The sequence below is a fragment of the Talpa occidentalis genome, unplaced genomic scaffold (assembly GCF_014898055.3).
Source record: "Talpa occidentalis isolate TD23 unplaced genomic scaffold, MPIMG_talOcc4v2.1 talOcc4.9, whole genome shotgun sequence".
Classification (NCBI taxonomy): Eukaryota; Metazoa; Chordata; class Mammalia; order Eulipotyphla; family Talpidae; genus Talpa; species Talpa occidentalis.
In genome coordinates, this window is record NW_023605305.1 from 463,683 (window position 1) to 490,670 (window position 26,988).

General features: G+C 71.2%; 3 protein-coding genes across 3 annotated transcripts; 1 reads left to right on the forward strand and 2 right to left on the reverse strand.

The window, feature by feature from the left end:
* The first annotated feature begins 278 nt into the window (after window positions 1–278).
* On the forward strand, window positions 279–10,280 carry LOC119235971 (ATPase family AAA domain-containing protein 3). Its single transcript, XM_037499583.2, is given in 17 exon segments — window positions 279–390; window positions 393–479; window positions 3,282–3,358; window positions 3,521–3,622; window positions 3,698–3,757; window positions 3,849–3,918; window positions 4,065–4,230; window positions 4,313–4,382; window positions 4,905–5,060; window positions 5,285–5,341; window positions 5,426–5,551; window positions 5,624–5,748; window positions 5,884–5,935; window positions 6,113–6,183; window positions 6,517–6,684; window positions 7,212–7,320; window positions 9,680–10,280. Coding segments are annotated over 17 exon segments (1,755 nt in total). The 3' UTR covers window positions 9,827–10,280.
* Window positions 10,281–10,753: 473 nt separating this feature from the next.
* On the reverse strand, window positions 10,754–14,659 carry TMEM240 (transmembrane protein 240). The gene is made up of 4 exons (XM_037499230.2): window positions 14,577–14,659; window positions 14,217–14,323; window positions 11,031–11,239; window positions 10,754–10,917 (listed from the first exon to the last, which is right to left on the reverse strand). The coding sequence occupies exons 1-4, from the start codon at window positions 14,631–14,633 to the stop codon at window positions 10,769–10,771; spliced, it is 522 nt and encodes a 173-aa protein (XP_037355127.1). The 5' UTR covers window positions 14,634–14,659; the 3' UTR covers window positions 10,754–10,768.
* Window positions 14,660–15,544: 885 nt separating this feature from the next.
* On the reverse strand, window positions 15,545–26,416 carry SSU72 (SSU72 homolog, RNA polymerase II CTD phosphatase). The gene is made up of 5 exons (XM_037500118.2): window positions 26,296–26,416; window positions 22,368–22,511; window positions 16,604–16,743; window positions 16,227–16,345; window positions 15,545–15,759 (listed from the first exon to the last, which is right to left on the reverse strand). The coding sequence occupies exons 1-5, from the start codon at window positions 26,373–26,375 to the stop codon at window positions 15,658–15,660; spliced, it is 585 nt and encodes a 194-aa protein (XP_037356015.1). The 5' UTR covers window positions 26,376–26,416; the 3' UTR covers window positions 15,545–15,657.
* Between the last annotated feature and the right edge of the window lie 572 nt (window positions 26,417–26,988).

Sequence of the window (26,988 nt, forward strand, 5' to 3'; positions counted from 1 at the left end):
CGCGCGCCCCGCCCGCCAATCTTGTCCGCGACCGCCTCCCGTACCTCGGGGCCCGCCCCCGAAGCGCCCGCGCCGACGAAGCCGGTGACGTCACGGGCCCCCGCCAACCGCGGGGCGAGCGCGGCCGCGGGCCCTGACGCGCTTCCGTCGCCCGGAGGAAGGGTGTGCGGCGCGCCTGCGCAGTGGCCCTGACGCGGGCAGGCGGCGCGTGGAGGCTGCTCCGAGCCGCCGCTCCACGCTCGCTCGGTCCCGGCGGCGGCGGCGGCGCGCGCGGGGCCATGTCGTGGCTCTTCGGCATCAAGGGCCCCAAGGGCGAGGGCGCGGGGCCGCCGCTGCCCCTGCCGCCCGCGCAGCCCGGGGCCGAGGGCGGCGGGGAGCGCGGCGCGGGGGACCGCCGGCGCCCAAGGACAAATGGAGCAACTTTGACCCGACGGGCCTGGAGCGCGCGGCCAAGGCGGCGCGCGAGCTGGAGCACTCGCTGTGAGTGCGGGCGGGCGGGCCCTCCCGGCGCCTGGGTCCGCGGCTCTGGAGGGACCTGGCCGCAGCCTCGTGCGAGCTCAGGCCCCGCGGCCACGTGCGGCGGGCGCGGCGACGGCCGGGGCTGCGCTGTCCCTCCCGCCGCCCCCACGTGGAGCCTGGAGGGCGTGGCCGGGCCGATCCCTTTGTGTGGCGAGACGAGCGGCTACAGGCCGACTGCAGCAGGCTTGCTGCTGGGCAGCGTTAGCATGCAGGGGGCCCGGTCCTCAGGCGGCAGGTCGCCTCGCCCGGTGACCCTCCTGACCCCGAGGGAGTCAGGATCTGAGCGCAAAGGTTGGGGGGTGTCACGGGCCGGCTTCCCCTGCTCTCCCCAGCCCATCACTCGCCTCGACCTTGGTGCGGTCACAGCGTTTACTTACAGAGGGGCGACAGCCTGGGGAAGACGCTCCTGAGGCCGCGCGCGGCTGGTTGTCTCACCCAGACCAGCGTCCAGTAGTCCAGGTCATCTTGTGCAAGGTGGCACTGTCCTGCACGACAACCTCCTGCTGCTGGCGCTCGGGGAGGCGCAGACCAGGGCACCGCCGACCTGTGCACCTCAGCAATGTCTCTGCCAGACCACGGTCTCTTTCTGAGTGGAGTCAAGTCCCCAGGCCTTCCCCAGCAGCCTTTGCTGTGCTCTCTGCCAGGGCACCCACCCACCTCCCACGGCCATTTTCCAACCAGCTGTCTTCAAGACTTGGCGCTGGTGCAAGCTGGAAATTAGTTGGTGCCAGGGGGAGCTCAGACCTGGTGCGTTTTCAAAACCATCTCGGGGTTCAAAACTGAAACTCTGATAGCGTGTCTAGTCTGCCCTGCCTGATCTCATGCCAGAGCGGGGCAAGTATGCCCTGCTGTATCCGAATGGCACTGCCGGGTTCAGATCGGACCTTGTGTCTCCCAAAACCACAAGGTGTTTTCTCTTTTCCCCCTGAAACCCAACCCCAGCTGTACCCGGGTCAGCCATCCAAGGTGGACCCCATGGTATGGCCCTGGCTGATGCCCGCCAGCCGGGGACCCTGCACCTTCAGAGGACCGGGAGCCACGTGGGGACTCTAGCAGGTCCATGGGCCACACCAGCCCTCCCTTTCCTCCCCGGTTCCCTTTCTGCCGTCTAAACCCTGGCAGAGAGAACACAGTTGTCCACAATTGCTAAGCAGATTGTTGTGTTTCCAACAGGCCTGGAGGGGAGCGGGTCCAGGCCATCTTTTCTGCTTAAGAAGGCACCATTTGCTCAATTCCGCACCTTCCCGGGGCTCCCTGGACTTCCTGGCCAAGGTCGCTGGACCTGACTGGCTCTCAGAGATGTTGAGCCTGGCCCAGGCCCAGGGCAGTCTGCGTGTGCAGTCTCAGCGGGAGCTCTCCACCCCAGGGTGTCGTGGGCCTGCGGGTTCCTGGATGATTAACCACCGGCTCCATGTGCCTGAGGGACTGGCAGAGTCCCCCCGACCTGTGCCTCCGAGTTGACCCCAGGTCTCCTGCACTGGTCACTCCAGAATTTCTGCCCAGATGTTGTCCACCTTGGTCCCCAGAGCCTTGATCTCTGCTCTCATGACCTGGCTGTGTCCCCAAGTGCCACCTCCTGCAGAGGGTGTGCAGGGGTCTGCCCTTGGTGCCGACGCTGCCCGGCCTGGCTGCTGGCCAGGGGGAGGGGTGCTGTTCTGCTCCAACCCCCTCCCTACCTCAAACCTTTTCTTCCAAAGGGTCTCCTGTCCAGTGGTCCCTTGTTAGTGCTAGAGGCCTGGGGAGGGGGTGCAGACTGTGTCCCAAGGTTGGGGCTCTGCTCAGGTAGGCAGGGAGAGGGTGGGCTCGCAAGGGTGCCCTTGTGCCAGCAGGCAGTGGGTGGGCCTGTGCCGACCTCTTTCCCGTCCGCTGCTCCGGTGAGGGCCAAGGCGGGAGCCATGTGCTCTCTGCCCCCTTGACTTGTCCGCTGTGGGGTCTTGGTCTCAACCCTGGCTCTGTGGCTTCCGAAGCCCGCCGGTGGCCTGGGGCCTTGGCGGCGCTCCCTCAGGCGGGTCTCTTGTGACTGGGCAGTGGCTACCAGATGTCCAGGGAAAGCCCCGCCGTGGGACCGCAGGACCAGGCTTGGCCCATGCTGCCGGCTCCGGAGGGCCTTCCCGCTGCAGGTCCTCTGCAAAGGGGCTCCTGCCAGCCGCCGCCACTCTCCCAAGCCCAGGGTGTGCTGGCTTCACCCCAAAGGGGACATCCCCAGACCGGGGCCAGGCGGTAGTCACCATGTCTGCTGAACTGGGGAGGCAGGGGGGGCCTGTTGCTCCGGAGCCTATAGTTGACCCCAAAGTTTTCAGAAAGCGGGGTGCACTGGGGAGGGGGGCTGGGCTGGGCGCCTTGCATCCCTCTGGAGGAGCCCCATGAGGGGCAGGCAGGTGGCCACAGGGGATCTTGAGAGTCTGTTTCTGCCCAGAAGCCCCAGGCGTGGCAAGCGTGAGCCCCCGAGGTGGTCCGTGCCGGGCGCAGCCTGGAGCTGGCCTGCCCCTGGCCGAGTGCCCCTCACCACGCTGCCCCCGTGCGAGGGGCGAGGTCACCAGGGACGCAGCGGCCTGTGGGCTGGCTCTCCGCTGCAAATGACGTCCTCACTGCCCTCATCCGCCTAGCGGTGGGGGCGGCGTTTCTGGTGGAGTCCCCGGAAGGTGACGGTTCCCTGGGGACAGATCTCACTGCCAAGCATTCTGCGGGGGACAGGAGACAAGAACGGTTGCTGGACCTCGGGGGAGGGCCCGGCGGGTCCTCAGGCCGCTGTGTCCCCACAGGGCACGCCAAGGAGGCGCTGAGCCTAGCGCAGATGCAGGAGCAGACGCTGCAGCTGGAGCAGCAGTCCAAGCTCAAGGTGAGCCGCGAACGGGGCGGGCTGTGTCTGGCCGGAGGCCCGTGCGGGGTCACCTGGGTGCCCAGGTGCGGCCTCCGCCCTTGGCCAGCGGGGGGTTCAGGGTGGCAGGGGCGTGGAGGCGCCTCAGGTCCCCTCGAGGCCACAGCAGCCGTGTGTGGGCAGGAGTACGAGGCCGCTGTGGAGCAGCTGAAGAGCGAGCAGATCCGCGTGCAGGCGGAGGAGCGGAGGAAGACGCTGAGCGAGGAGACGCGGCAGCACCAGGCTGTGAGCGGGCCGGGGGCGGGGGCCGGGCGGGGGCAGCGCGGGGCGGCCGGTGGCTCACGGGCTCCCACTCCCCAGAGGGCCCAGTACCAGGACAAGCTGGCCCGGCAGCGCTACGAGGACCAGCTGAGGCAGCAGGTGAGCGGCGGGCGGCGGGGGGCGGAGGCGCCGCACTCGGGACAGCCGTCCCCTGTCCCCAACGGTGAGGTCGCCTGTCCTGTGCCCCCAGCAACTCACCACCGAGGAGAGCCTGCGCAAGCAGGAGGAGTCAGTGCAGCGGCAGGAGGCCCTGCGGCGAGGTGCGCGCCGCTCCGCTCCCCGCCTTCCCCTGGCTGCCGCGGTCGGGGGCTTCTGGTGTGGAGGTGGGGGCCCGGGCTGGGGGGGACGCCGGCCCGCGGTGGGCAGAGCCGGCGGGCGGGCCGGGGCTGAGCCGCGCCTCCCGCAGCCACGGTGGAGCGGGAGCTGGAGCTGCGGCACAAGAACGAGATGCTGCGGGTGGAGGCCGAGGCCCGCGCGCGCGCCAAGGCCGACCGCGAGAACGCCGACATCATCCGGGAACAGATCCGCCTGCGCGCCGCCGAGCACCGCCAGACCATCCTGGAATCCATCAGGTGGGCCCCGCGGCCCTGAGGGCGGCACCTGCCCGCCGCGTGCTCGGCCCTCCCGCCTGCTCAGCTGCCGCTCTCCCCGCAGGACGGCCGGCACCCTGTTTGGGGAAGGATTCCGCGCCTTCGTGACGGACTGGGACAGAGTGACAGCCACGGTACCCGGCTGGCCCGGGCCGGCCCCTCTCCCCGCTGGCCGGGCTTCCTGCCTCGCGTCCGCCGCCTCCCGCCTCTGTCCTCCGGGAAGCGTGGGCGCGGCCTCCGTGCCCGGCGGCCTTGGGGAGTCCCAGGAGGCCTGCAGATGCACCCGGGGCTGCGTCCTGGCTCTGGGCCCCAGGCTGTGGCCGACGGGGGTCACGGGGCAAAGGTGCCTCGGCTGCAGCCCCCCGGGCCCTCTGTCGCCGCGCTGGCTCCTGGTTGGAAACCCTGCTCGGGCCTGAGTCCCCCCTGTGGCGGGCGAGCCTTTGGTTTTGTAGGAAGAGCTCGGTTCCGTCCTCAGGAGTTGGCACGGTTTCTAGAGGCTTCTGCGTCTCTGGGTCTCGCGCTCCACGACAGCTCCCTGTCCCCGCCGGGCCTCCGGGACTTGCCCCCTTTGGTGGCTCTCTGACGTCGGCCAAGCAGGGGCTGAGGGGGTGGCCGGGCCCCGGGGCGGGCGTCACCTGCGCCCTCTGCCCCTACAGGTGGCCGGGCTGACTCTGCTGGCCGTCGGGGTCTATTCCGCCAAGAATGCCACATCTGTCGCGGGGCGCTACCTGGAGGCCCGGCTGGGGAAGCCCTCCCTGGTGAGGGAGACCTCGCGGATCACGCTGCTGGAGGCTCTGCGGCACCCGGTGCAGGTAGCGCGGCCCGAGCCCAGGGGGGTGCCCTGCACGCCCTGCCAGTCCCTACCCCACACACGGGCGCTGCTCGTGCTTCCTGGACCCTCCCCTGGGGACCACCGCGTGGGCCTGTGGCCTCTGGCAGCCTGCTGCCTGTGCCTGGGCTGGCGCCCTGCTGCCCCCACCTGCTGCTGTCTGCCGAGGCAAGTTACTCCGGCCAACGGCCACGATCCCGCCCGCAGGTCAGCAGACGGCTGCTCAGCAAGCCCCAGGACGCGCTGGAGGGCGTTGTGCTCAGTGTAAGTGCGCGGGCGGGCGTTGTGCTCAGCGGGCAGGCGGCGGCGCCATCCATGCAGCCCTGACGGTGCTGGCCCTGCCCGCAGCCCAGCCTGGAGGCCCGAGTGCGGGACATCGTGATCGCCACGCGCAACACGCGCCGGAACCGCAGCCTGTACAGGAACATCCTGATGTACGGGCCGCCGGGCACCGGCAAGACGCTGTTCGCCAAGGTGTGGCCCGGTGGGGGCGGGAGGGGCGCGGGGTGGGGGAGCACGGCCACAGCCCCTCGCCCTCCCACGCAGAAACTGGCACTGCACTCGGGCATGGACTATGCCATCATGACGGGCGGGGACGTGGCCCCCATGGGGCGGGACGGTGTGACCGCCATGCACAAGCTCTTCGACTGGGCCAGCACCAGCCGGCGGGGGTGAGCGTTGGGGCGGCCGGCGCGCTCCCCGGGGAGGGCCCCTCGCTGCCCTCCATCTGCTGCGCGAGCCCTGTGCCCGGTATGCCCATGGAGGCCACCCGGGCCAGGGCCAGTCCTGACTGCGCGTCCCCGCAGCCTGCTGCTCTTCGTGGACGAGGCCGATGCCTTTCTCCGGAAGCGCGCCACGGTGAGTGCCTCCGCCCAGCGGGCCGCCCTGGGGAGCCCTTGCGGTTGTGGCCACCGAGCACGGATGGCAGGCGGTGCTCCCGGCGGGGGTTGCACGGGGCTCCGTTTTAGCTTGTGGGGGTGGCGCCGGGGAGGTGCGCCCTGCCGCACCCCGCCCGCCTGACCCAGCTCTGTGCAGGAGAAAATCAGCGAGGACCTCCGGGCCACCCTGAATGCCTTCCTGCACCGGACCGGCCAACACAGCAGCAAGTGGGTGTCTGCGCCTGGGTCCAGCCCTTGCACACGCTTGGAGCCTCCGGCGCCCCGCCCCTCACCTGCTGCTCCAGCCGGCTTCCCCTCCCCCACCGGCCTGAGGCCTCCGGGTCTGAGGCCCAGCTGGGTCCCCTGGCCTGGCTCTCAGCGTGGGGAGACCCCCGGCCCGCCCCACCTCTGGCACCCGCGGACCTAAACGCTGCCAGCAGGGCCGGGGCGTAGGGGCTGCTGTGGGGTCCACGGGCCGCACCCACCACCTGGGGTGAGCCGCCTGCCGGGGCTGTGCCGAAATGGCGGCACGGCCGGGCCTGAGCTCCTTCCTCCACGCAGGTTCATGCTCGTCCTGGCCAGCAACCAGCCCGAGCAGTTTGACTGGGCCATCAACGACCGCATCGACGAGATGGTGCGCTTCGCCCTGCCGCGGCACGAGGAGCGGGAGCGCCTGGTGAGGATGTACTTCGACAAGCACGTCCTCAAGCCGGCCACGGAGGGCGCAGGGTGAGCGTCGGGCTCCCGCCCCTGCAGCCGCCCGCTCAGTGCCCTGCATGAGGGTGGGTGTCCGGGGCTGTGGCGCCGGCGGGTCCGCGCAGGCCGGCTGCTGGGCTCCCACCCGTGCCCCCCTTGGCCTCCCGCCCCGCCGAGCCTGGGCCGCCTGGTCTCGCTCCGCCGCAGCCCGGCCTACTTCCCCCGTCCCTGGGGATGCCTCGCTGCACTGACCCCAATCCCTCTCCATGCTGAGCCCCGCTCTGCCCGCCTGTGCCAAGCGCTGTCACCCGTCACCTCCTCCCTGTGTCCCCCTGCCTGACCCCTCCTCCGTGCCCTGTGGACGCGGCAGCCAGGCCTGCGCCTGGTCCCCCGGCCTGGCTGGCAGTGGTTGGGTGGGTCCTCCCGGGCCGGCAGGCCTGTCCCACGTGTTGGGGCCTCCAGGCGCGTCCCTCCCTTTCCCACGGCCAGTGGGTCTCCAGGAGGGGGGCTGGCAGGGTAGCGCGGGCACCAGGCTTGGCCTCACAGGGGCCCCCTTGCAGGCGCTTGAAGCTTGCCCAGTTTGACTATGGGCAGAAGTGCTCCGAGGTGGCGCGGCTGACGGAGGGCATGTCCGGCCGGGAGCTGTCCCAGTTGGCTGTGGCGTGGCAGGTGAGTGGGACTGCGCCCCGGGGACGCTGCCCTGGGTCTGGCCCAGCTGCCCCGCAGAGCAGGGAGTTCTGGGCTGCAGCTCACCTCTGTGGGCACCCCCAGCCGCAGGCCTGGGGCCGCGGGAACCGGTCTCTCCCTCCTGGCTGGCAACCCCTGCCGAACGAGCCTGCCCTTGGTGCTCTCTGCGCGCGGCTGACCCTGACTGCGGGGCTCTGGGCACCTCCTGGAAGGCGCTGTCCCACTGGCTGCCTGAAGGATGGGCCCCTGGGGCGGCGGAGGGGCCTCCGGGCTAGGCAGCGTCCCCTGACGCCTGGTTCACACAGCGGACATGCTGACTCGGCCGTGACGAGGCCCAGGCGCACCGGGATGCCTTTGCCAGCACAGGCTGGGCGTGCCTGGTGCCCAGCAGCCCCCATGGCCAGCTGGGTATCCTCTCTGCCACTCTCTGGTCCAGGCCTCCCAGGGAAGGGGCTGTGGGCCCCCCTACGGGGTGTAGACGCAGTTCTGGATGCCAGCTGGGGTCTGGCGAGCCCCTGCCTGCCTTCACCCTCCTCACGCGTCCCGGAGGCTGGTGGCCCCGGTCGCTGGGATGACACTGACCCTGCGGGGTCTGCCCCGTCCTCTGCCGCCATCATCCGGCCTCCTCCTTAGGGGCCCGTCTCCACACACAGCTGGAGGGACCAGGGCCCCAGGAGGCATGTGGGCTGACCACGTTCCTCCCCGACACGGCCTGGGGGTGCTTCTGCCGAGACCCGCTGTGCTGGTGCCGGCCACGAGCCCGGTGGACAGCGGGACGGGTCCCTGCTGGTGGGCGCCGGGGCCCACGCTGCCTCCCTGGGGTCTGGTCCTCAGCTGGTTGTACCTGCTCCTGGCCCGGCCGGCCTGACCCAGGTGTTCCTCCCTGCGCACCCCCACCTCCGGTCGGCCCCCTGCTAGCCTGGGTCTGGCCTGGGCGCGAGCTCCCCGCCCCCTGGTGCAGCTGTGGCGGGGCTGGTGTTGGTTGGGCCTGAGTCCGGGAGCCACGCTTAGCGTCTCCACGCTGCCACGTCCTCACCCCGCCCCCGAGCCTGTCTGCATGGAACGCCCCCCCACGCTCACGTTCTCCTCGCGGCCGAGGCCTTTTGCGGTGAGGCCTCCACGACTGGCTTGTCCACGCGGCCTGGCGGCCTCCAGGCCTGTCTGTGTCGTGCCTGGCCAGCTCCTCCCGGAAGGCGAGCCGCTGCGCTCCTGGGGGCGGGTCTCCCAGCGGCCTTCCGGCCTGGGGGGCGTGGCCATGCGCGTCCAGCCTCGTGAGGGTGGTCGTGTCCCTCATCTCCCCGCAGCGAGGCCCACGGGAGCACCTCGTGGTGGGGACACGCCCTCGCGCGCGCCGGCCGGTGTGCGGAGCGGGGCGGGTCCCCTCGGCTCCTCTGTCCGCTTCTCAGCGAAGCCGGTTTCAACTTAAGTCCCAGGAGCCCCCGTGTGTCTCCTCTGCGGTGTCTCAGCGGGCGCCAGCCCCGGCCCTGCGCCATGGGGGCTGCCCCAGAGACGGGCCGTGCCCCGGCTTTGACGCGCTCCGGTGGGTCCGTGTGTGCTTCCCTTCCGGTGCCTGCGGCGAGGCCCGCGTGGGGGTGTCGCGTCCACCTGGACTCGCGCGCGAGCAGAAGGCCGTCCTTCCCCAGCGGGCGTCCGGGCACCTTGTCGGAAGCCCTCTGACCCTCTCGTGAGGGCATTGCCGGACGCTCGGTGCCAGCCTGTCTGCCGGCACCGCGCGGTTCTGGTTGCTGCACCTGGGGGTGGGTTTTCAAGTCGGGAGGCGCGAGAGCTGCAGTTCTGTCCCTTCCGGGGGAGTGTGGCTGGTTGGGGCCACCGCGGAGGCCGCGCGAATTTCAAGGTTCATCTCTGTGTTCCCGCGAGAAGCATCACTGGCGCGTGGGCGGATCCCGCTGAACCTGCGGGGCCCCGCGGGCTTCCGCGCGCACCTGTGCCTCCCGGTTCTCTTGTCTCGTTTTCTCCAGAGACGCGCTGTGGTGTTCCGGGGCCAGGTGTTTTATCTGCTCAGTCATTCTTGCCTATTTTATTCCTTTCGAGATGACACTAAGCGGAATTTCTTCCCACTCGAGGTGACGTGGGTGGAAGTGCACAGTTTTCACCCCCAGCAGTTTATTCCCGTGCAGCTGTGTTGCCACGGCGGGCGGGGCGTTCACCTGTGAGGACACCTGTGCGCACAGGCGCTTGCGGGCCCCGCCCTGTCCCCAGGAGGCCTTCGAGTGTGGAAGGCGTCTTCCCCGGAGATGGGTTCAGGGGGGTTCGGTGGCCTGGTGGTTGGGGCTTGGCGAGCCCGAGGCCGGGCACCCCTCAGTGCTCTGTCTCTGCCCAGGCCATGGCCTACGCCTCTGAGGATGGGGTCCTCACCGAGGCCATGATGGACGCCCGGGTCCAGGATGCAGTCCAGCAGCACCGGCAGAAGATGCAGTGGCTGAAGGCTGACGGCGGCGGGCCTGAGGGCAGCCCGTGCCCGGCCTGAACACGGCTGAGCAGACTCGGCCCCGACACCGGGCCAGGCGCGTCACCACGGAGCCCCGAGGCGCCTGGTCACTGGCGGGTGGTGGGCTCTGCAGTCCCACCCGGTGCACAGCTGGGGCGGCACCGGTCCCCAGGCCCCGGGAGGTGCCCACACTGGCCAGGTGCCCGCTGAGCCCCCACGGCTGACTGACCTGCCGTCGGGCGGCCTGGCCGCGGGTGGACCAGCAAGGCCGCGCCTGACCTTGCGCAGTTCCACCCCAGAGCGGGTGAGGGGGGCTCTGTGCTGCCCAGGGCCCCAATTTGCCTGGGGGGGCATTTCTGAAGCCTGAGACCCACTGGCCAGTGGGGGGGGGGCACCCAGAGGAGCCCCGGCTCCCCCATGACTGGAGGTGGGGCCTTTTTATCCAGAACCTAATAAAATCTGATGTGATGACTCAGTCTCTGTATCTGCTCTGTCGCGCCAGGCGGAGGCCTGAGGGGCGCCGGGTCAGGTGAAAAGAGAGGCTGAGGCTGAGGCTGGAGCTTTCTGGAGAATTTACTGACCAGCAGGGGTGGGGGTCACAGTGAGGCGCCCGACCCGGATGCCCTGGGCAGGTGGCCGCCCTCGCCGCGGCAGGGCTCAGGGCCTTATTGCTGCTGGGCCGGGCTGCCCCGGCCCCCGCCCTGCGCCCCCCGGGGCCGCCGCCCCACGCCCCATGCACCTGCAGCGCGCGGCGGGGCGGCGGCCCGCGGCCCCCCATCGCCCCTCGGCCGCCGGCCCTGCCACCGGGCGAGACGCCCGCGCGGGGACGACGGCGCCCCGGCCCCCCACCCCCGACCCCTTATAAAAAGAAGAGGAGACAGCACCTTCCGCGGGCGCGCCCGGCGGCCACGGCGCCCTGGGCCCCAAGCGGCCGTCCAGTCCCGCGCGGGGCGCGGCCGGCCCGCCAGTCCTGCCCGCGGCTCACAGGTGCCGCGGGCTCGGGTGGCCGTTGTGGTAGAGTTTCTGCTTCACGTGCACCATGTTCCCGGCCGCCTCCTCGAAGGGCCGGTGCGGCCTCCGGCCCAGCTCCCGCAGGCTGCACAGCTTGGGCAGCCAGGTCCACGAGCCGTCTGCGGGGCGGGGGCGCGGTCAGGCGGGGGCGCGGGTGGGGGGGGGCTGGGGGCGGGCGGGGAGGGGGTGGGGGGGCCGGGGCCGGGCGGGTCCGCGCGCGGGGGGCACTCACCGTAGCGCCGGCCGGCCCTCCAGGCCCGCACGGCGCAGTGCAGGACCCCGTCCATCCACACCAGGAACCAGCTGATGCAGAAGCCCAGCAGCAGCCCCAGCATGAGGTCGATCTCCTGCTTGGTGACGTTGTCCGTCACAAAGTAGTTCTCGGAGGCGTCCACCACCGACTGGTCCCCGTCGTACGGGATCACGTAGTGGATGTGGTGCCTGGGGGCGGCAGGGCGGGCTGGCACCTCTCCCCCGCGGGTGGCGACCCCGTGGGCCGGCGGCACCAGCTCGCCCTGCTGGGGTCTTGGAAGCAGCTTTGTGGGGAGCTGAGGTCGGGCGGGACGGTGGGCTCTGTGCAGTGGGGCATCGGGTCAGAGCAATGTCTGCGCCAGCGGTGCCCACACCTCACCCGCCTGCTTCCTCCGCCAGGCCTGCTGCGCTGAGGCCATTCTGTGGGGTCACGGGAACACAGAGCAGGTGGACCAGACCCCAGGGTGAGGACAGGGCAGGGCGCCCTCCAGTGGCGGGTCACAGACCCCTGCAGAGGGCAGGCCCAGGGGCCCAGGGCCTGCGAACGGCTCCCAGCTGACCCCAGTGAGGGCCCAGGGCTGGGCCTAGCCCCGCCCCACCCAGCTCGCCCCGCCCCTGCCTGCACCCCTCATGCCCAGGACACAGACCTGAGTGTCCCCGGCCACGTTCCAGCCGTGCGGCCCCCCAGTTCACTCAGGGGACCTTGCCCTGCCTGCCAGCGCTGTGCCCCTCAGCCTCCTTGTCCTCCCTGCCCAGGCCCAGGTCACTAAAGCCTCAGGGCCCTGCTTCCCCCTGGGGCTATGTGGACCCCCAGGGAGGCGGCATCCTGGCCTCAGATCTGCCCCGTCCTCGCCTCCGGGAAGCCCTCTGTGTCCAGCACCCTGCTTGGGGCCCATGGGAGGGCCTGGGGAAGGGCGGCATGCCCTGCACCCCGCCACCCTGGCCGGCTGGGGCCCCTTGGGGCCTGCCCAGGGCCCCTCTCCTTCCAGATCCCTTTGTCGGCACCTCCAAGTCTCCCTGGAAGCCCCGCGTCTGCCCTGAGCTCCAGCTGCCTGCGTGGCGTCTCCACGTGGGATCTGCAGGCACCTCGAACCGCACCTAAAAATAGTCACTCCCCAACCTGCCTCCGCCTCGGCACTCACACCTCCGCAGCCGCCAGCCCAGCGGCCCTGCTCTCCGCGCCCGTCGCCCCGAGGGGCGTCCCTGGCCACGGAAGCGGTGTCCTCCTGGCCCCCGGGCCCTGCTGCCCCTCCCCGCAGCCCCTGTGCCCACTGTGGCCACAGTGGCTTCCTCTCCTGTGGTCAGGGGGGTCCTGACACCCCAAGTTCAGCCTGCCCCAGGGGAGACGGGGGAGCAGGTGAGCCTCTCCTCACACCCTCCTGCTCCTCCGGTCACCCCCTCGCCATCACGACTGGCTTGAGGGGCAGGGGTCAAGGCCACCACAGCCCCACAGAGTGGGCCACGGCCCTGTCAGCCCGCTGCCCGTCCTCCACAGCCAGTGTCTGCCACCGGTCACGGCCCCTGGGGCCCCGGGAGGGGTGCCTGTGACCTGCTGGTGGCCGGGTCACCTGGGAGCACAGGCTGGACCCCATGGCTGACGCTGACCCTCTGCCGTCCCTGCACTCTTGGGGCTCCTGGGCCGAGGACCCTCCCTCAGGACCACAGGCACAGGAGACCCAAGACGGGGTGTCCAAGGGGGCCTGGCCCCAGGCCCTGCAGGCGGGAAGGGTGAGGTCCCCACCGCTCAGGGCTGCTCCAGGTCCCCAGGGGTTTGGAGGTCTGGCCTGTGCTCCCCCGGCCGGGGCATCTGCCGCGGTGTCCCCCCACCCCCGTGTCCTCCTCCTCGGCCGGGCGGGGGGAGCCGCGCTTGGGTCACCCGCGCACACACAGGTGCGCCGGGGGCCGCCGGGCCGCAGCCGCTGCATCCCGGGGCGACCCGCTGCGTGGACGCGCAGCCGCATGCACAGGCCGCGCGCGCACCGCGGCCGGACCACGCGCGGGTCGGACAGCGCGGAGCGAGCACATGCGAGGCGCATGCGCCGGGCTCTGCGGGCGGCCGCCCCGCCAGGCGCGAGGTCACGCCAAGCGGTCACGCGGGGCAGAGGCCCCGCCGCCCGCAGACCCCGCGGTCCCCGCCCGAACGCGCCCGCGAGACGCCCCGCAGGGCGGGAGGACGGCGGCGCGCGGGAGCCCCGCCAGGCCACGGCCACGCCGCCCGCACCCGCGCGGTCGATGCCGTGTGGACGCGCTCGGCCGCGGACGCCCCGCGCGGCGGGCGCACGTGCACGCGTGCAGGACGCCCGGCCCCCCGCGCCCGCGCCCCCCGCGCCCCCCGCGCCCCGCGCGGGGCCGGCACAGCATGCGCACACGCGGCAGCCCGGCCTTGGCCGCTGGGGACGGCCGGGGTCTCCAGCGAGCGTGGCCCCCCAGGGCGGAGGGAGGGTCGTCTGCCCTCGGGCTCGCCGCGGCCTCCGGCGCACGCAGAGGCAGGTGGCCAAGTCGGCCGGCCCGGGCCGGGGGCGGACGGGGTGGAAAGCGCTGGGCCTGGGGTCAGCCCAGCCAGGGGCCGGCCGTGACCTTGGGCGCCAGCGCGGCCGTCCTGCAAGGGGTGCATGCTCAAGCGCGCGTGCGCGTGGCCCCACAGGTCCCCGCACAGACGGCACACACATGCGGCCTCGTGAGAAGATGTTTATTGGAACACGGACGGACAGACATGCAGGCGCGCCAGGCCGGCACCGCGAGTGCCCAGGGCGGGTCGCCGGGGCGTGGGGCCGGGCTCTCCCCTGGCCGGTGACCTTGAGCAAGTGCGGGCCCCCTCAGTGACCCCTGGGGGGCAGGCCCCTCCGAAGCTAGCCCTTCCCACCTCGACCTGCACTTCCCTGCCCACGACCGCAGGGAAGTTGACAGACACCGGCCAGGGGAGGAGGTGGGCGTGTGGGCACAGCGTGGGCAGGCGCCTCTGGGATGCCAGGCCCTGGGCCAGGAGGCCAGGCGGGTCTGCCGGCGCGCTGGGCGCCCTTCCCCAAAGGCACTTGCTGGGGGATGCGGCCCGACTCAGGCGCGCTCCCCGCCCCGCTGACCGGGCCTGGGTCCTCCCGCGCCCCGTCCCGGCGGCCCCTCCGCACGAGTGTGTGGTCGCGCGTGTGCCCGGCGGGCGCGGACTCACCGGCCACAGTTGCAGTGGCAGACGCGGTCCTCGCCCCGCAGGTGCGGGAGGATGTAGTTGTGGAATCGGTCCAGCAGCGCGTTCATGTCCATCAAGCACGCGATGGCCTGGAAGAGCCCATGACCGGTCAGCGCCGCCGCCGGCCGGGTCGGGGCCCAGCTCGCAGGGTGGGGGCGCGCCGCCGGGGGAGCGGGGGGCGGGGGGGCGCGGGCCGGGCCGGGGCGCGGGAGGCCGGGGCGCGGGAGGCCGGGGCGGGGGCGCAGGCCGCGCGGCCGGTAAACAAGCGCGGGCGGCGGGGGAGGCGGCGCGGGCGGGCGGGCGGGACGGGGGCGCGGGCGCGCGGGAAGCCCCTCCGCTCACCATCACGATCGACGCCCCCAGAATCATGAAGATCATGGTGTTCGCGCTCATGGACATCGGGCGGGGCCGGGCCGGGCCGGAGCGCCGCCCCCGGCCCCGGCGCCCCCCCGGCCCCGGCCCGATGCTGAGCCCCCGCCGGCCGCCTCCGCAGAGGTCAGCGCCGCCTCGGCCCGCGCCGCCGGGCGGCCCGCGCCGGTCAGGGAGGGAGGCGGCGGGGGGCGCGGGTAGGGGACGCGGCCGCTCCGGGGTCGCTCGGCCGCCCGGCCCGCCGCGCTCCGCTCCGCCCTCGGCCCTCCCTCCGCTCGGCGCCGCGCGGCTCGGCTCCGGCCCCCGCCGCCCGCGTCCTCCCGCCCGCCCGCCCGCCCGCGTCCCTCCGCCGCCTCCCGGGAGGGACCGCGCCGCCCGCGGGCCGCCCCGCGCCGGCGCCGGGAGGAGACCCCCGCGGGCCGCGGCCGCCCGAGTCCCGCCCCCGCCCCGACCCCTCCCCGGGGAGCGCGCTCCGGCCTCGCCCCGCCCGGCCGCGCCCCGCGCCCCGCGCCCCGCGCCCGGCCCGCCAGCGCCCCGCGCGCCCGCCCGGAGGCCCCTCCCCCGCCGCGCGGGCCGGACGGGCTGCTCGGCCGGGGGCGCCGGGGCGGAGGGCGGGCCCAGGCAGGGCCCCGCGGCCGCTCGGCTCAGCCCTGGGGCCGGCCAGACCCGGGCGGCCGCCGCCGAGCGCCCCGCGGCCACCCCACGCAGGTCCGGGGGCCCCGGCCCAGGGGCGGCGGGAAAGCGGGGCGCGGCGCGCACTCCCGGGGGCGGGGGCCAGGCGGGCCCGCCCCGCCCCCAGAAGGGCCCTGAGGCGGCTCCTCGCCGGCCGGGCCGGGCCGGGCCGGGCCGGGCGGCAGGTCCGCGGCCGCCGAGGACGGGGCAGGGGCCCAGGCGGCGACGCAGGAAAAGCACAGACCAGCGGTCACAGCTGCAGTTTATTGGACAGCGGCAGGTCCCCGGGGTACAGACGCCCCAGGGGTCGGGCGCCCCAGCGCGCTCCGCCCCAGGGAGACGCCCCCGGCCCCCAGAAGCAGGCGGCGCGCAGGCCCCGCCCCTAGTAGAAGCACACGGTGTGCAGGAAGGCGCGGCCGCTCTTCTCCTCGAACTCCTGCAGCAGCTCCTCGATCTCGTTCTCCATGTCCTCCGTGTGCTGGATCTGCGGGGGCGGAGCCTGAGCCGCGCGGCCGGGTCCCCCGCGGGCCCCGCAGCAGCCCCTGCCCCTGCCGCCCTGCCCGGCAGGGGCGCAGGCCAGGGGCCCGGCAGGGGGTCACCACGCCGGAGGCGGACCCAGCGCGGCTGTGGGGGGCACTGCCCACCACCCGGCTGCAGGAGCACCCTGGGGGGGGCCCGCAAGCGACTGCAGTCGGGGCAGGGGCTCCAGGGGCACTGCTGGCCAGCTGCCCCCAAAACAGTGGCCCTCCAACCGCCGGGGCGACCCGAGTGGAGTGGGAGCACCGCGCAAGCGCAGGATCCTCTGCAGCCACGCCGCGTCCCGAGGCCGCTGGGCAAGGGCCCAGGGACCCTAGGGGGAGGGGGCCCAGGCGTCTGCAGGATGTACCCCAAGGGCAGGGGCCCACGGCCCCGCGTGAGGAGGTGCGCCCCGGGCCGGCCTGCCGTACTCACGCACTGGCACAGCTCACAGATGAGGAACGCGCCCAGCGTGGCCTCCTCGTGGTTGTCCTGGATGTCCACGTTGATCACGTGCACCGGCTGGCAGGTCTCCTGCTCCCGCGAGTTGAGGTCTGCGGGCGGCGGGCAGAGCCTGAGCCAGGGCTCCCTCCGGGCGCAGCGCCAGACGCAGCGGCTGTGCCCGGACACCGGGCCGGCGGGGCCTGGGCGGCCTGTCCAGGGGGGTGTGGGCCGTGTCGCCCGCCTGCCCGCCCCGCGGTGGGCGCAGGACCCCGAGCCACACGGGGCCCAGCCAGCCCCACGCCGAGGGCCTCCCTGGCCCGGGCCGACAGCAGCCGCGAGGCAGGCACAGGGTGGGCGGCGGCGCTCACCTTCCACCACCTGGTCGTACACGCGCTCCTCGCAGGTGAGGATCAGGTCGAAGAGGTCCCGGCAGTTCTGGAAGCGCTCGGGCCGCGGCTTGATCCTCTTGTTGCGGTCCAGCATGTGCAGGATGCCGTTCTGCGTGTAGCTGCGCGGGGTTAAGGCTGGCCAGGAGGCTAGTGGCTACACCCGACGCGCCTGCCCACGCCCCCAACACCCAACACCCGCGTGGGGCGCGTCCCGGCGGCCGGGAAACCCGCAGCCGAGCGGGCGCATGTGTGCGGGGTCTGGGCTGAGGCAGCAGACGGGGCTCCGGGGGGCGCCGCACCCTCAGGCCCCAGGCAAGGCTGGGGCTGGAAGGGGGACTCCGAGGTCGCACCCAGGGTCTCCCTCAGGCTTCGGCGTGACACCCCTGCGGTGCTGGCTCAGCGACCCCCCACCCCCAGCTCCTCTCCACACAAGCCCAGCAGAGGAAGGGGGGGGGCACAAGCCCTCAGGCGCCCTCATCCGGGCTGACTAGTCAGCGAGCGGTGACTGCTGCCGAGGAAAGGCACACCCAGCCAGCGACACCCACCGCAGGCCACCGCAGCTCCAAGCCCAAGGGTGCCCCACGGCAGCTCTGGCCGGGAAGGTGGGAGCCGGCCATCCAGAGAGGGACTCAGGGGCGGGGGCGTCCCTCAGCCTGACTGCAGGGGCGCCGGGAAGGTAGCCACGGAGGACACCCCTGGTGAGGCCTGAAGCTTGGGGGGCAGGTGAGATGGGTGAGTCCTGGGCCTCCCCAGAGGCCAAGGGCAGGATGAGGTCAGGCCCAGGGGGTCACCCAGACCCTCGCTGGAGGGGCCAGGCGACACCCACTAAGGGAGAGGCCAGGCTCCTGCCGTGGGGCCCCCGGTCTCCGAAGGGCAGCGGTGAGCAGGGCTCCCGCCTGCACCCTGGAGCTGGGAAGCCGTGCCTGGCTGGACAGGGCAGCGGCCCGAGGCGGCGCCTTGGCAAGACCCTCCCTGGGCCCCTCGCAGGCCTGTAAGGGGGCCCAGCCGAACACCGCAGCCCCCCCCAAGGTGTGTCACCCCAGATGGAGCCCGGGGCTCTGCGCAGCGGGCGGCCCGGCACCGGGTCTTATTCACGTTGAAGGCGCTCGGAAGCGTTGAAGAAACAAGCCCAGGAGAAACCAGAAAACTGAATCGGGAAACGTCCCGGGTCTTGTCCCGCTTCAGGCGGACGCCCCGCCGGGCTCCCGCGGGAGCAGCGCTCTAGCTGTTGGCCGCGAAGCCCCGCCGCGCCCGACACACGGGACGGGCCAAGCCCCAACCGCGGAGCCCCGAGGAAGGTGCCCATGAGGGGGGCCGGCTGCAGCCTGGGCCGGGGCGCGCCCCGCCGACACCCGCCACTTAACCTGGCGGCTTTACCCGGACACCTGAACGTCAACCCCGGCGCTGGGGATGCCAACCCCACGGCAGGTGCCCGCAGGGCCACCCAGTGCAGAACCCCCCGCCCCCGAAGCTGGGGGCCACTGCAGACCGGGCCCCCAAGTCCAGAGCAGAGGCAGATTGAGGGGGGAGGAAGGGCCCCCCCGCAGCCCTGGTGGGGCACTAGGGCGCCGCTGGGCACAGGGCCAGGCCAACTTCCAGAGGCGTCCACACAAGGGCAGGACCCTGGAAAGCCAGGGGCCACTGCTGGGCACAGGCACCCAGACACGGTGCTCACATTTGCCAGCAGCTTGACCCCAGCACTCCTGGGGGGCCCCGAGCGAAGGCGCTGCAGACTACACACCAGCCCCGCAGTCATCAGAGCTGTGGGGAGCCCCGAAGAGCCAGGCCGCCCCCAGGGCCTTGCTCCTCCCGTGCTGACTCAACCTCGGACACCCCTGGGGTCAGCGCCGGCTCGGTGCACGCAGAGCATCGTGTGGACGGGCCCGGGCAGGGGCAGCTGGAGCCTGGCCTTCCCACGCCTGAGCTGCCCGGAGGCGGGATGCGTCAGGTGGGACCAGGGCGGCGCCGATGGTGGTGCCCACTCGGGGTGGCTCCCAGGTCAGCACAGGTCGTCTCCAGAAAAGCGCCCACCTGCCAAGCGGGTGGAGCCGAGGGGGGCCTGGAGCTGGGCCCTGCAGGGGGCACCCCAGCGTCTCAAAAACCCAGGGCTGGGGCTCGCCGGTGGCGCAGGGGTTAAGCTCAGCACCGTGCAGCTGCCGCCAGCCACCGCAGCACAGACTCCATCCCTGGCACAGGGCGCCGCAGACCTCTCCGGTCTCCCGCGGCTCCCCTCAGCAGTGGATTTCAGTGGATCTGCCTGCGCTGCTCCCCACCGTCCCTGGTCAATCTTCTCATCCCCCACACCTCAAGCCTGCACCCCAGTTCTTGTATGCATAAACAAATAAATCCTTTAAAAAAACCCAAAAAACCAGGGCCTCCTCAGTGGCGCAGCGGGTTGAGTGCAGCGCTGTCCACAGTCTCTGCGGCGCGGGTTTGATCCCCAGGCAGACAGGGAGATTCCCACATGGCACAGACGACCTCTGTCTCCTGGCTGCTCCCCTCAGCAGTATACTTGGCCCTTCTGCCTGTTCTGCTCCCCACTGTCTCTGGTGAATCCTCTCACCCTCCCGCTCCTCTGCCTGTACCCCAGCTCTTGTATAAATCTTGGAGGCCTCCCCGGGGGCGCAGCGGTTGAGCGCTGGGTTGCGAAGCTGCCCGCGGCCTCTACGGCGCTGGTTCGATCCCCGGCTGCTCCCCGGCCACCAGAGGAGGGTCCCACAGGGCGCGCAGACCTCTCCTGCCGCCCGCTGCTCCCCTCAGCAGTGTGCTTCGGTCCTTCTGCCTGCTCTGCTCCCCGCTCTGGTGGATTCTCTCGCCCTCCTGCGCTTCTGACTGTGCCCAGTGCATGTATAAATACATAAATAAATCTTTAAATAAATAAATAAATAAATCTTAAAAAAAAAAAAAAAACCATGACACAGCTACCAAGGGGCAGGGCAGCCTGTGGGCCTCCAGCTCCCGGCTTCCAGGGCACGCCCAGGGCGGGGTCTCTGCCAAGGGAGCAGTGGACACACCAAGCCAACCGCAGGCCGAGAAGCCGAGGGCAGCTGAGGAGCACTGGATGCAGGTCAGGGCTCATTGGCGATCACGCCGGACACCCAGGCAGCCGGGACTGGTGCACCCCAGGCTGGCAGAGGCTGCAGCCGGCGCCACGAGCAATGCCAGGACCAGACAGCTTGCGGTGGGTACCGGCTGAGTGACAAGACTACTCCCTCTCAGGTGTGCCAGAAAAAAATGACTCATCTCCTCGCCAAAGGAGCTCCAGGTTGAGGATGGGAGGGCCTGGCACACAGGCGTCTGCACTGCCCAGGGCCGAGGCCCGCGCTACCCATGGAGAAGGCAGGAAGGACAGGGCGGCCGGGTCCTCGCGCAATGCAGCTGGAGCTGGGAATGCGGCAGGAGCCAGAGGCTGCAGTGAGCCCCGCCTCTGCGGAGCTGCCAGGTGGGAAGCTGGAGGACAGGTGCAGCAGGCTGCAGGCGGGGTGGGGCACAGGAGCATGGCCACCCCCTGGACCTACTGTCCACGGAAGGGCCAGGGGCACATCCCGACAGAGCTGCCGTCTCCCGTCCATGGAGGCCTGGTGAGTCCAGGCTTCTGCCATCAGCAGCTTTTCCTCCCGAAAGGGAAGAGGACCGTGAGAGGAGCCGACATGGTGTTACCCTGAGGGGAGGCGGTGCCCCAGGGCAGCCCCGGGCCCCACAGGAGGCCTCTGCTCTGGCAGGCAAAGCCAACACGGGAGCCACTGCAGAGCCAGGCCCGGAGCATGAGGCCAGCCCGGCAACCCTAGGGGCCACCCAGCAGCATGGCCCACCGTCATGCCCCCCACCCCCCACAGGCGTCGGCAGTCCCGCTGTCTCGGAAGGGCGTCTCCAGGGCATGGGCACATGTCCCAGGACCAAAGGGGCTCGACACAGCCGGCCCTGGCACCAGCTGAGACCCCGGCCAGCAGCCCTACCTGCCTGTTCCCAACCCGGGTTGGGCTGACCGGCCCCTCCAGGGCCCAGCCGGGGGCGCAAAGGACCCGGGAGAGTCCCTCCCAAGCCTGGTAAGGGGACGCGGGGGAGGGCACTGCGGGGACTGTGTGTGACAGTTGTCCCTGGGCACAGAGCCCCCCCCCCACACACACACCCCAGGAGACACCGGGGTGCACGTTTCCCAGGTGGGCGCTCCCAGGCCGCCTGTCTTCAGACCCGGCGCAGCGGAGATGTGGAATGCTGGGTGCGGTCTCTCCTCTGGAGGCCCAGGCAGGCCCAGTGCCACGCACACCAAGCAGGGACTCCCCGGCATGGCAGTGCCAGCCCAGGGATAGAGGGCACCCCGGCCGCAGTGGGTCTCAGCCCATGGGACAGAGCCGGTGCCTCGAAGACGTGGCTACTCCAGAGCGGAGGGGCCCGGAAAGGTCGAGCTTGGCCAATGGCTCCCGGAATCGCTGTTTCCCACGCAGATGGGGGGGGCACCTGCCTGTGCCCCACAAAGACCACCGCAGGCCACTGAGCAGGCCGAGGAGGGTCCAGGCTGCCAGGGTCTAGCCCCACTGACCTACAGAGGCCGGGAAGATGCCCATCGTGCATTAAAAACCACATGAGGGCCTCCCCGGGGGCGCAGCGGTTGAGCGCTGGGTTGCGAAGCTGCCCGCAGCGTCTGCAGTGCCGGTTCGATCCCCGGCTGCTCCCCGGCCACCGGAGGAGGGTCCCGCATGGCGCGCAGACCTCTCCTGCCGCCCGCTGCTCCCCTCAGCAGTGTCCTTCGGTCCTCCTGCCTGCTCTGCTCCCCGCTCTGGCTCTGGGGGATCCTCTCACCCTCCCGCGCTTCTGACTGCGCCCAGTGCTTGTATAAATAAATAAATCTTAAAAAAAAAAATAGGAAAAAAAAGCAGTCTTAAAAAAAAAAAAAAAAAAAAAAAAAAAAAACCCAGGAGAGGTCTCCCCGGTGGCACAGCGGGTTCAGCGCCGCGCTGTGAAGCTGTCCGCAGCCTCTGGCCCGTACCACAGTTCTTGCATAAATTAAAAAACACCACCCTGGAGATATTGGGGCTCCCCGGAGACTTGGGGGTCAGTCTCAGGCTGTCACTACCGTGCCCTGAGTTTGATTCCCGGCCAGGGAGCGGACCCGCAGGGTGCTGCAGACCCCGCCTGTCCCCCGATGTCCCCTCGGCAGTGTGCTTCAGTGGATCCGCCTGTTCTGCTCCCCACTCTTGTCTCCGAGGAGTCCTCTCCCGCCGCCCCCCCCCCCCCCCCCCGTCCCTGGTCTTGTGTGCGTCACTAAATAAATCTTTGAAAAAAACAAAAACAAAAACCAAAACCACAGCGGCACGTGGCGTCCACACCCGCGGCTTGAACGTGGGCGGGTCTGGTTTGAAAACAAGTCTCGCCATAAAGGGGCAGCCCAGGGGACTTCAAGGAGGGGAGACCAAGGGCTGGTCAGACCGGGCCGCGCCCCCGGGTGAGCCCAACCTGAGCAAAGGCGCCCATGCCCGCCTGCAGCCCCGACCGCTCTGCCGCAGCGCCCAGGAGGCCGGTCAAGCCACCGGCAGGGAAGGGGCTTTGGCAGGAAGGCCAGGGCCGCCGGGCCCGGCCCTCACGCAGGCCTCCCCACACTCAGCCGGGGCGTCGCCCCGGCCCGGGCTGTGGACTGACCTGCCCGGAGCCCCGGAGCCCCGAGGAGCCCCGCGCATGGGCTCAGGCGCGCACCAGGCCTCGCCCGCCGGGCAGGGCCACGCCGGGGCACGGCCCGAGGGGATACAGTTCTTTGTCCTTCCTGAGGAGGTCGTTGTACATCTGGTCGTAGGTGGTCTTGAAGTCGTAGACGTTCGGCTTGTCGGGGGCGGGGCCCGGGAGCTTCACGTGGGTCCCTGTCCCGAAGGAGCGGACGCTGAACCCCCGTTTGCTGAAAGACACGAGAGAAAGGGCCGCGGCGGCGGTTAGGGTGCCAGGCTCCGGAAACAAAGGCCGCGGGGGGCGGGAGGGAGGGCGGGACACGACGCCCGGAGACCGGACGGCAGAGGCCGAGTCTTGAGCCTTAAGCGTCTTACTCAGAACCGCCCAGCGCTGAGCGCGGCGCAGAGAAGCCGAGCCTGGAGCCAGGGCCCGCGCTCGCGCTGCAGGCGAAGCTGAGGCTCCGTCTGGCCGGGCCCACCAGGGCAACCCCTCGCGGACAGCGCCTGCTTCGGGGCCCGGCGACTCTGAAGGAGCCCCGCGAGCCGTGGCCACCCTGAGCCCCCAGGTCACGAGGACCCCTGGGCCCCAAGGCGGGAGGGGCGGGCAGCGTGGGGCCCACTGAGCCCCTGGGAAAGGCTTGGGGAAGCAGCGTGGAGGGACCGCACCTGTCCCCCCAAAGCCCAGATCGGAACCCATTCCCCCCAGATTGGGCCAGCGCGCAGGGGCGCCCCGGGTGTGGGGGAAGGTGGCCCAGACCACCGGCCGCCAGAGGGGAGCCAGAGGGGAGCCTGCCCGGGAGGCCCAGCCCTGCGCCCCCAGGGCAGGAGCGACTCACAGAGCAGCGCAGGGCACCAGGCGTCTCCTGGATACCGGGGGCAACACCCCACCACCACCCACCTGCGTCCCGGGAGCCCGAGCGTCCGGCCATCCTTCCCGCGTGCCCAGCTGGGCCGGCGTGGGGGGTGCACGCGCCTGCGGGAGAGGGTGCGCCCTGGGCGCCATGAGCCCTCAAAGAGCCCCCATGGCAGGCCTGGGGCCGGACCCTGCAGCCGGAGCACAGGCCGCGGAGCTGCGCAGCCCCACAGAGGTCCTGAGGTTGCCGGGCGAGCGGCCGACCCCGCCTGTTGGGGGTCAGCAGGGCCTCTGAGGAGCTGCTGTCCCAGGCCTGCGTGGGGTGCAGCTGGAGGAACCTCCCCTGGGGAGCCGGGGGGCTCTTCACCCCCCTCAGCTTCTAAAATGCGATGAGGCAGCCCCACAAAGGCATCCTTCGAAAATGCGAACAAACACGTAAGGCGAGGGTGTCTGAAGACAAACGAGACGCTGTTTCTCCAACCCAGGGTCCACGAGCAGCCGAGGCGCCCCCCGCCCCGCTCCACCCCGGGACTGACCGCCAAGGACGCTCCCCCGGCCAGCACGCTGCGTCCACCCCGGGCACGGGGCCCCAACGGTCTTCTCAGCCGGGGCAGCCTCAGGAAGCCACGAAGATGGACGTGAGCAGGGGCCGCACCGGGCCGGGCCTTCGCTGTCCACAGGGAGGCTATGCCGAGAGTGAACCCAGAGCACCGGCGTGGCCGCAGGCACCGGGCAGCCCGCCCGGCCCCTCCAAGGCTCACGGCGCGCCAGCCAGCAGGCCTCACCCGGCGCGAACGCCTCATCTTACCCCCGGTCGGCCTCGAGGTCAAGAGCCGACCCAGAAGCCCCGAAGCCCGAGACCAGGTTCATCCAGCAGGCGCCGAGACCGGGCACCATGAGCACCCCTTGCTGGTAAGAGCAAGAAGCTTCTTGAAATGTGGGGGCGCCACCGCCGCCTGGGTTCAAATGCCAAGACCTGCGTGACCTTGGACCGCTGTCGCGGCCTGAGCTGTGAGCTGTCCGGGAGGGGCCGGCCCAGACTCATGCCCTGGCGGGGGGACCCAGAGCCTCGCCTGGAGCAGGACGCGCAGGCCCACCCTGCCCCTTCCCGTCCCCACCCTGCCTTGACCGACCAGGGCCCTCCCCCGCGGGGCTCTCGCTGATTCCCGGAGGAGTGGCCAGGAGGGGGGCGCAGAGGGCCCAAGAGGACGTTCTTAGCGAGGACCCAGGAGACCGATTCTAGCCTAAGCCCGGCCCGAGTAGCCGCCGCTCCACGCACCCTCCCACCACACTGCCAAGGCCGCGGCGGCTGCTAAGAGGCAGCGCTCGGCTCAGCCATCTGACGGCCCCCGGTCAAAGGACAGTCCCCAAAGGGAAAGCCCAACCTCCGAGTGCCCAGAGTGCCCGACACCCCGACCCAGGGCAGCGATGTAAGGATTTGGTCTCCAGGGTCAAACCATCACCCCAGGGGACACTGCGACTAGCTCCAGAAAGTGCCATTTCTTACAACTCGTGGCGGCCTCACAAGAGGGGAGTGTGAAGCAGTTTTCAACAGGGCGACACATAACACAGGGTCTTGGGTCTCGATGCCACCCGGCCGGCCGGCACACAACAGATGCGCCCCTCCCGGCCCCTGGTCATCCCAGGGACGGTCTCAAGTGGCCATGACTTTTCCTCCACAGCCCCCCACTTTCCACAGCATTTTCTAAGCTTTTTAGAGTCTCCAAACTAACCCTACTTCCTAAGAACCATCAAATCAACTTCCCACAGGGGCTTTCAAACCTGAAAATAATTTGAAAAAAAAAACAAAAAAAAAAACAAACCACTTAATTTTCCTTTTCTTTTTAAAGATTTATTTATGTACTTATGCAAGCACCGGGCACAGTCAGAAGCGCGGGAGGGTGAGAGGAGTCACCAGAGCCAGAGCGGGGAGCAGAGCAGGCAGAAGGACCGAGGGACACTGCCGAGGGGAGCAGCGGGCGGCAGGAGGGGTCTGCGCGCCCTGTGGGACCCTCCGCCGGCGGCCGGGGATGGAACCGGCGCTGCAGAAGCCGCGGGCAGCTTCGCAACCCAGCGCTCAACCGCTGCGCCACCAGCGAGGCCCATAATTTTCAATACACTAAAACCTGTTCGACCTCATAGCAACTTAGCAGCCGGAGAAAAGGAAAGCTAACTTTTTGCTCTAGCAACGTGAACAAAAACAACGAGCAGACTGTGAGAAAATGGAAAATCTGTACAACTGGCACGTTCGCAAAAGACAATCTGACAAAATGAGTAAATACATAAAACGTCTCTATTTCTACACCAGCCCCCTGCTGGCCCAGCGGTTGAGTCTCGGAGCCATCACCCCCGCCGCCCGAGTTCGACCCCGGCCCGGGAGTGACCCACGGGGCGCGGCCGACCTGCCCTGCGTCCCGCTGCCCCCTCAGCAGGGGATCTCAGTGGACCCGCCTGTTCTGCTCCCCCCCGCACCTCTGGCCTGCACCCCAGCTCTCGTGTGCATAAATAAACCTTTTAAAAACAAAAATTAACTCAGGACTAGCAAGTGGCCCTTCCAGTTTCGCTGAAAGGGGGTCAGCGCCCGCCCCCAGGCGCGGCCAAGGGAGGCGCCCGCTGCGTCCCTGTCCAGTGAGGAGGAAACTTCTCCCCCCGCTCTGCTCCCAAAGCCACGCGAGCACGGGCGTGAAGCGCGCGCTCTGGGGCGCACGGAGACGCTCTCCAGCCGAAACGCTCGGCCACGCACAGCCCCGCGTCGCGCCGACAGCACCGAGCCCCGCTCCCACTCGGGGGAGGCGCGCGGCCGGCCGCCTGCGGGGCTCGTGCTTCCCGGCTGCTCCGCACACGCGCCCGGGGCGGGCGCCGGTCCGGCCACTCACCGTCCCGCGGCCGCGTCCCCAGGCCCGGGCCCCGCGCCGAGGGGGCGCGACCGGCGCAGCCGCGGGGTCCCCGGGGGCGTTCTGACCCGGGCCGCACCTCCGCGCGAAGGGGGCGTCGCCGGGGGAGCGCTGCGCCTCCGCGGGGAGCGACGCCCCGGCCCGCGAGCCCGGCCGGAAGCGCGACCGCGGCGTCTCAGGGCAGCGCCGGGGAGTGGGCGTGGAGGGTGGGCCGGGACGGCCGTCCGCCCGCCTACAGGGCGCACGGGGCGGCGTTGCCGGCACTACCTGAGGATGTTGTGCGCCTCCATGCTCCGGTTCTGGTTGCTCGAGCACACCACCGCCACCCGCAGCGGCGACGACGGCATGGCGGGCCGCGCGCGCCTCCGCTCCGGCCTCCCACCGGCCGCGGGGCTTCCGCGACAACAAGATGGCGGCCGGGGCGGCCGGAAGGGATGACGCGAGCGCCGGCGCCCTGACTCGTCGACACGCGCAGGGCGGGCCCGCGCGGCCGCCTCGCACCAGCCCGCCCCGCCCCGCCCCGCCCCGCCCCCCCGCCCCGCCCCGCCCCGCCCCGCGCCGCGCCGCCCCGCCCCGCGCCCAACGTCACAAGTCGCCGTCGCGGAGAGTGACGTTCTCGCCGCGCCGGCGCCCGTGACGTCCTGACATGCCGCCGTTGTCGCGGAGGGCGACGCTGCGCTGCTTCCGCGGGCGAGTGCGCCGCCGCCAGGACGTGGCCACGGCGTGACGGCGGGGCCGTTGGCGCCGGGGCCGGGGCTACCCGCGGCCCTCGTTCCCCCCAGGCCCCTGGTTGTTCCTTCCGACCGGCGCGTTTCCTTTGAGCAAACGAAACAACCCCTGCGCGGCGCCCCGGGGCCCGACGGCTAGAGGCGCCGCCCGGGAGAGCCTCCGCCCGCTCGCGCGCTTCTCCCGCTGGCTCTGCCGGGCGCCCCTGCGGCGCTCCTGCGCCCTGCCCCGCCA

Excerpts from the sequence above, each read along its gene's own strand:
- TMEM240 (XM_037499230.2), bottom strand. The coding sequence starts at position 14,633 with ATGTCCATGAGCGCGAACACCATGATCTTCATGATTCTGGGGGCGTCG. Across the intron at positions 14,324-14,576 it reads TGGGGGCGTCGATCGTGATG|GCCATCGCGTGCTTGATGGA; the intron begins GTGAGCGGAGGG and ends GGGCTCTTCCAG. Across the intron at positions 11,240-14,216 it reads TGCCACTGCAACTGTGGCCG|GCACCACATCCACTACGTGA; the intron begins GTGAGTCCGCGC and ends TGCCGCCCCCAG.
- SSU72 (XM_037500118.2), bottom strand. The coding sequence starts at position 26,375 with ATGCCGTCGTCGCCGCTGCGGGTGGCGGTGGTGTGCTCGAGCAACCAG. Across the intron at positions 22,512-26,295 it reads GAGGCGCACAACATCCTCAG|CAAACGGGGGTTCAGCGTCC; the intron begins GTAGTGCCGGCA and ends CGTGTCTTTCAG. Across the intron at positions 16,346-16,603 it reads GTACGACCAGGTGGTGGAAG|ACCTCAACTCGCGGGAGCAG; the intron begins GTGAGCGCCGCC and ends CGCCGCCCGCAG.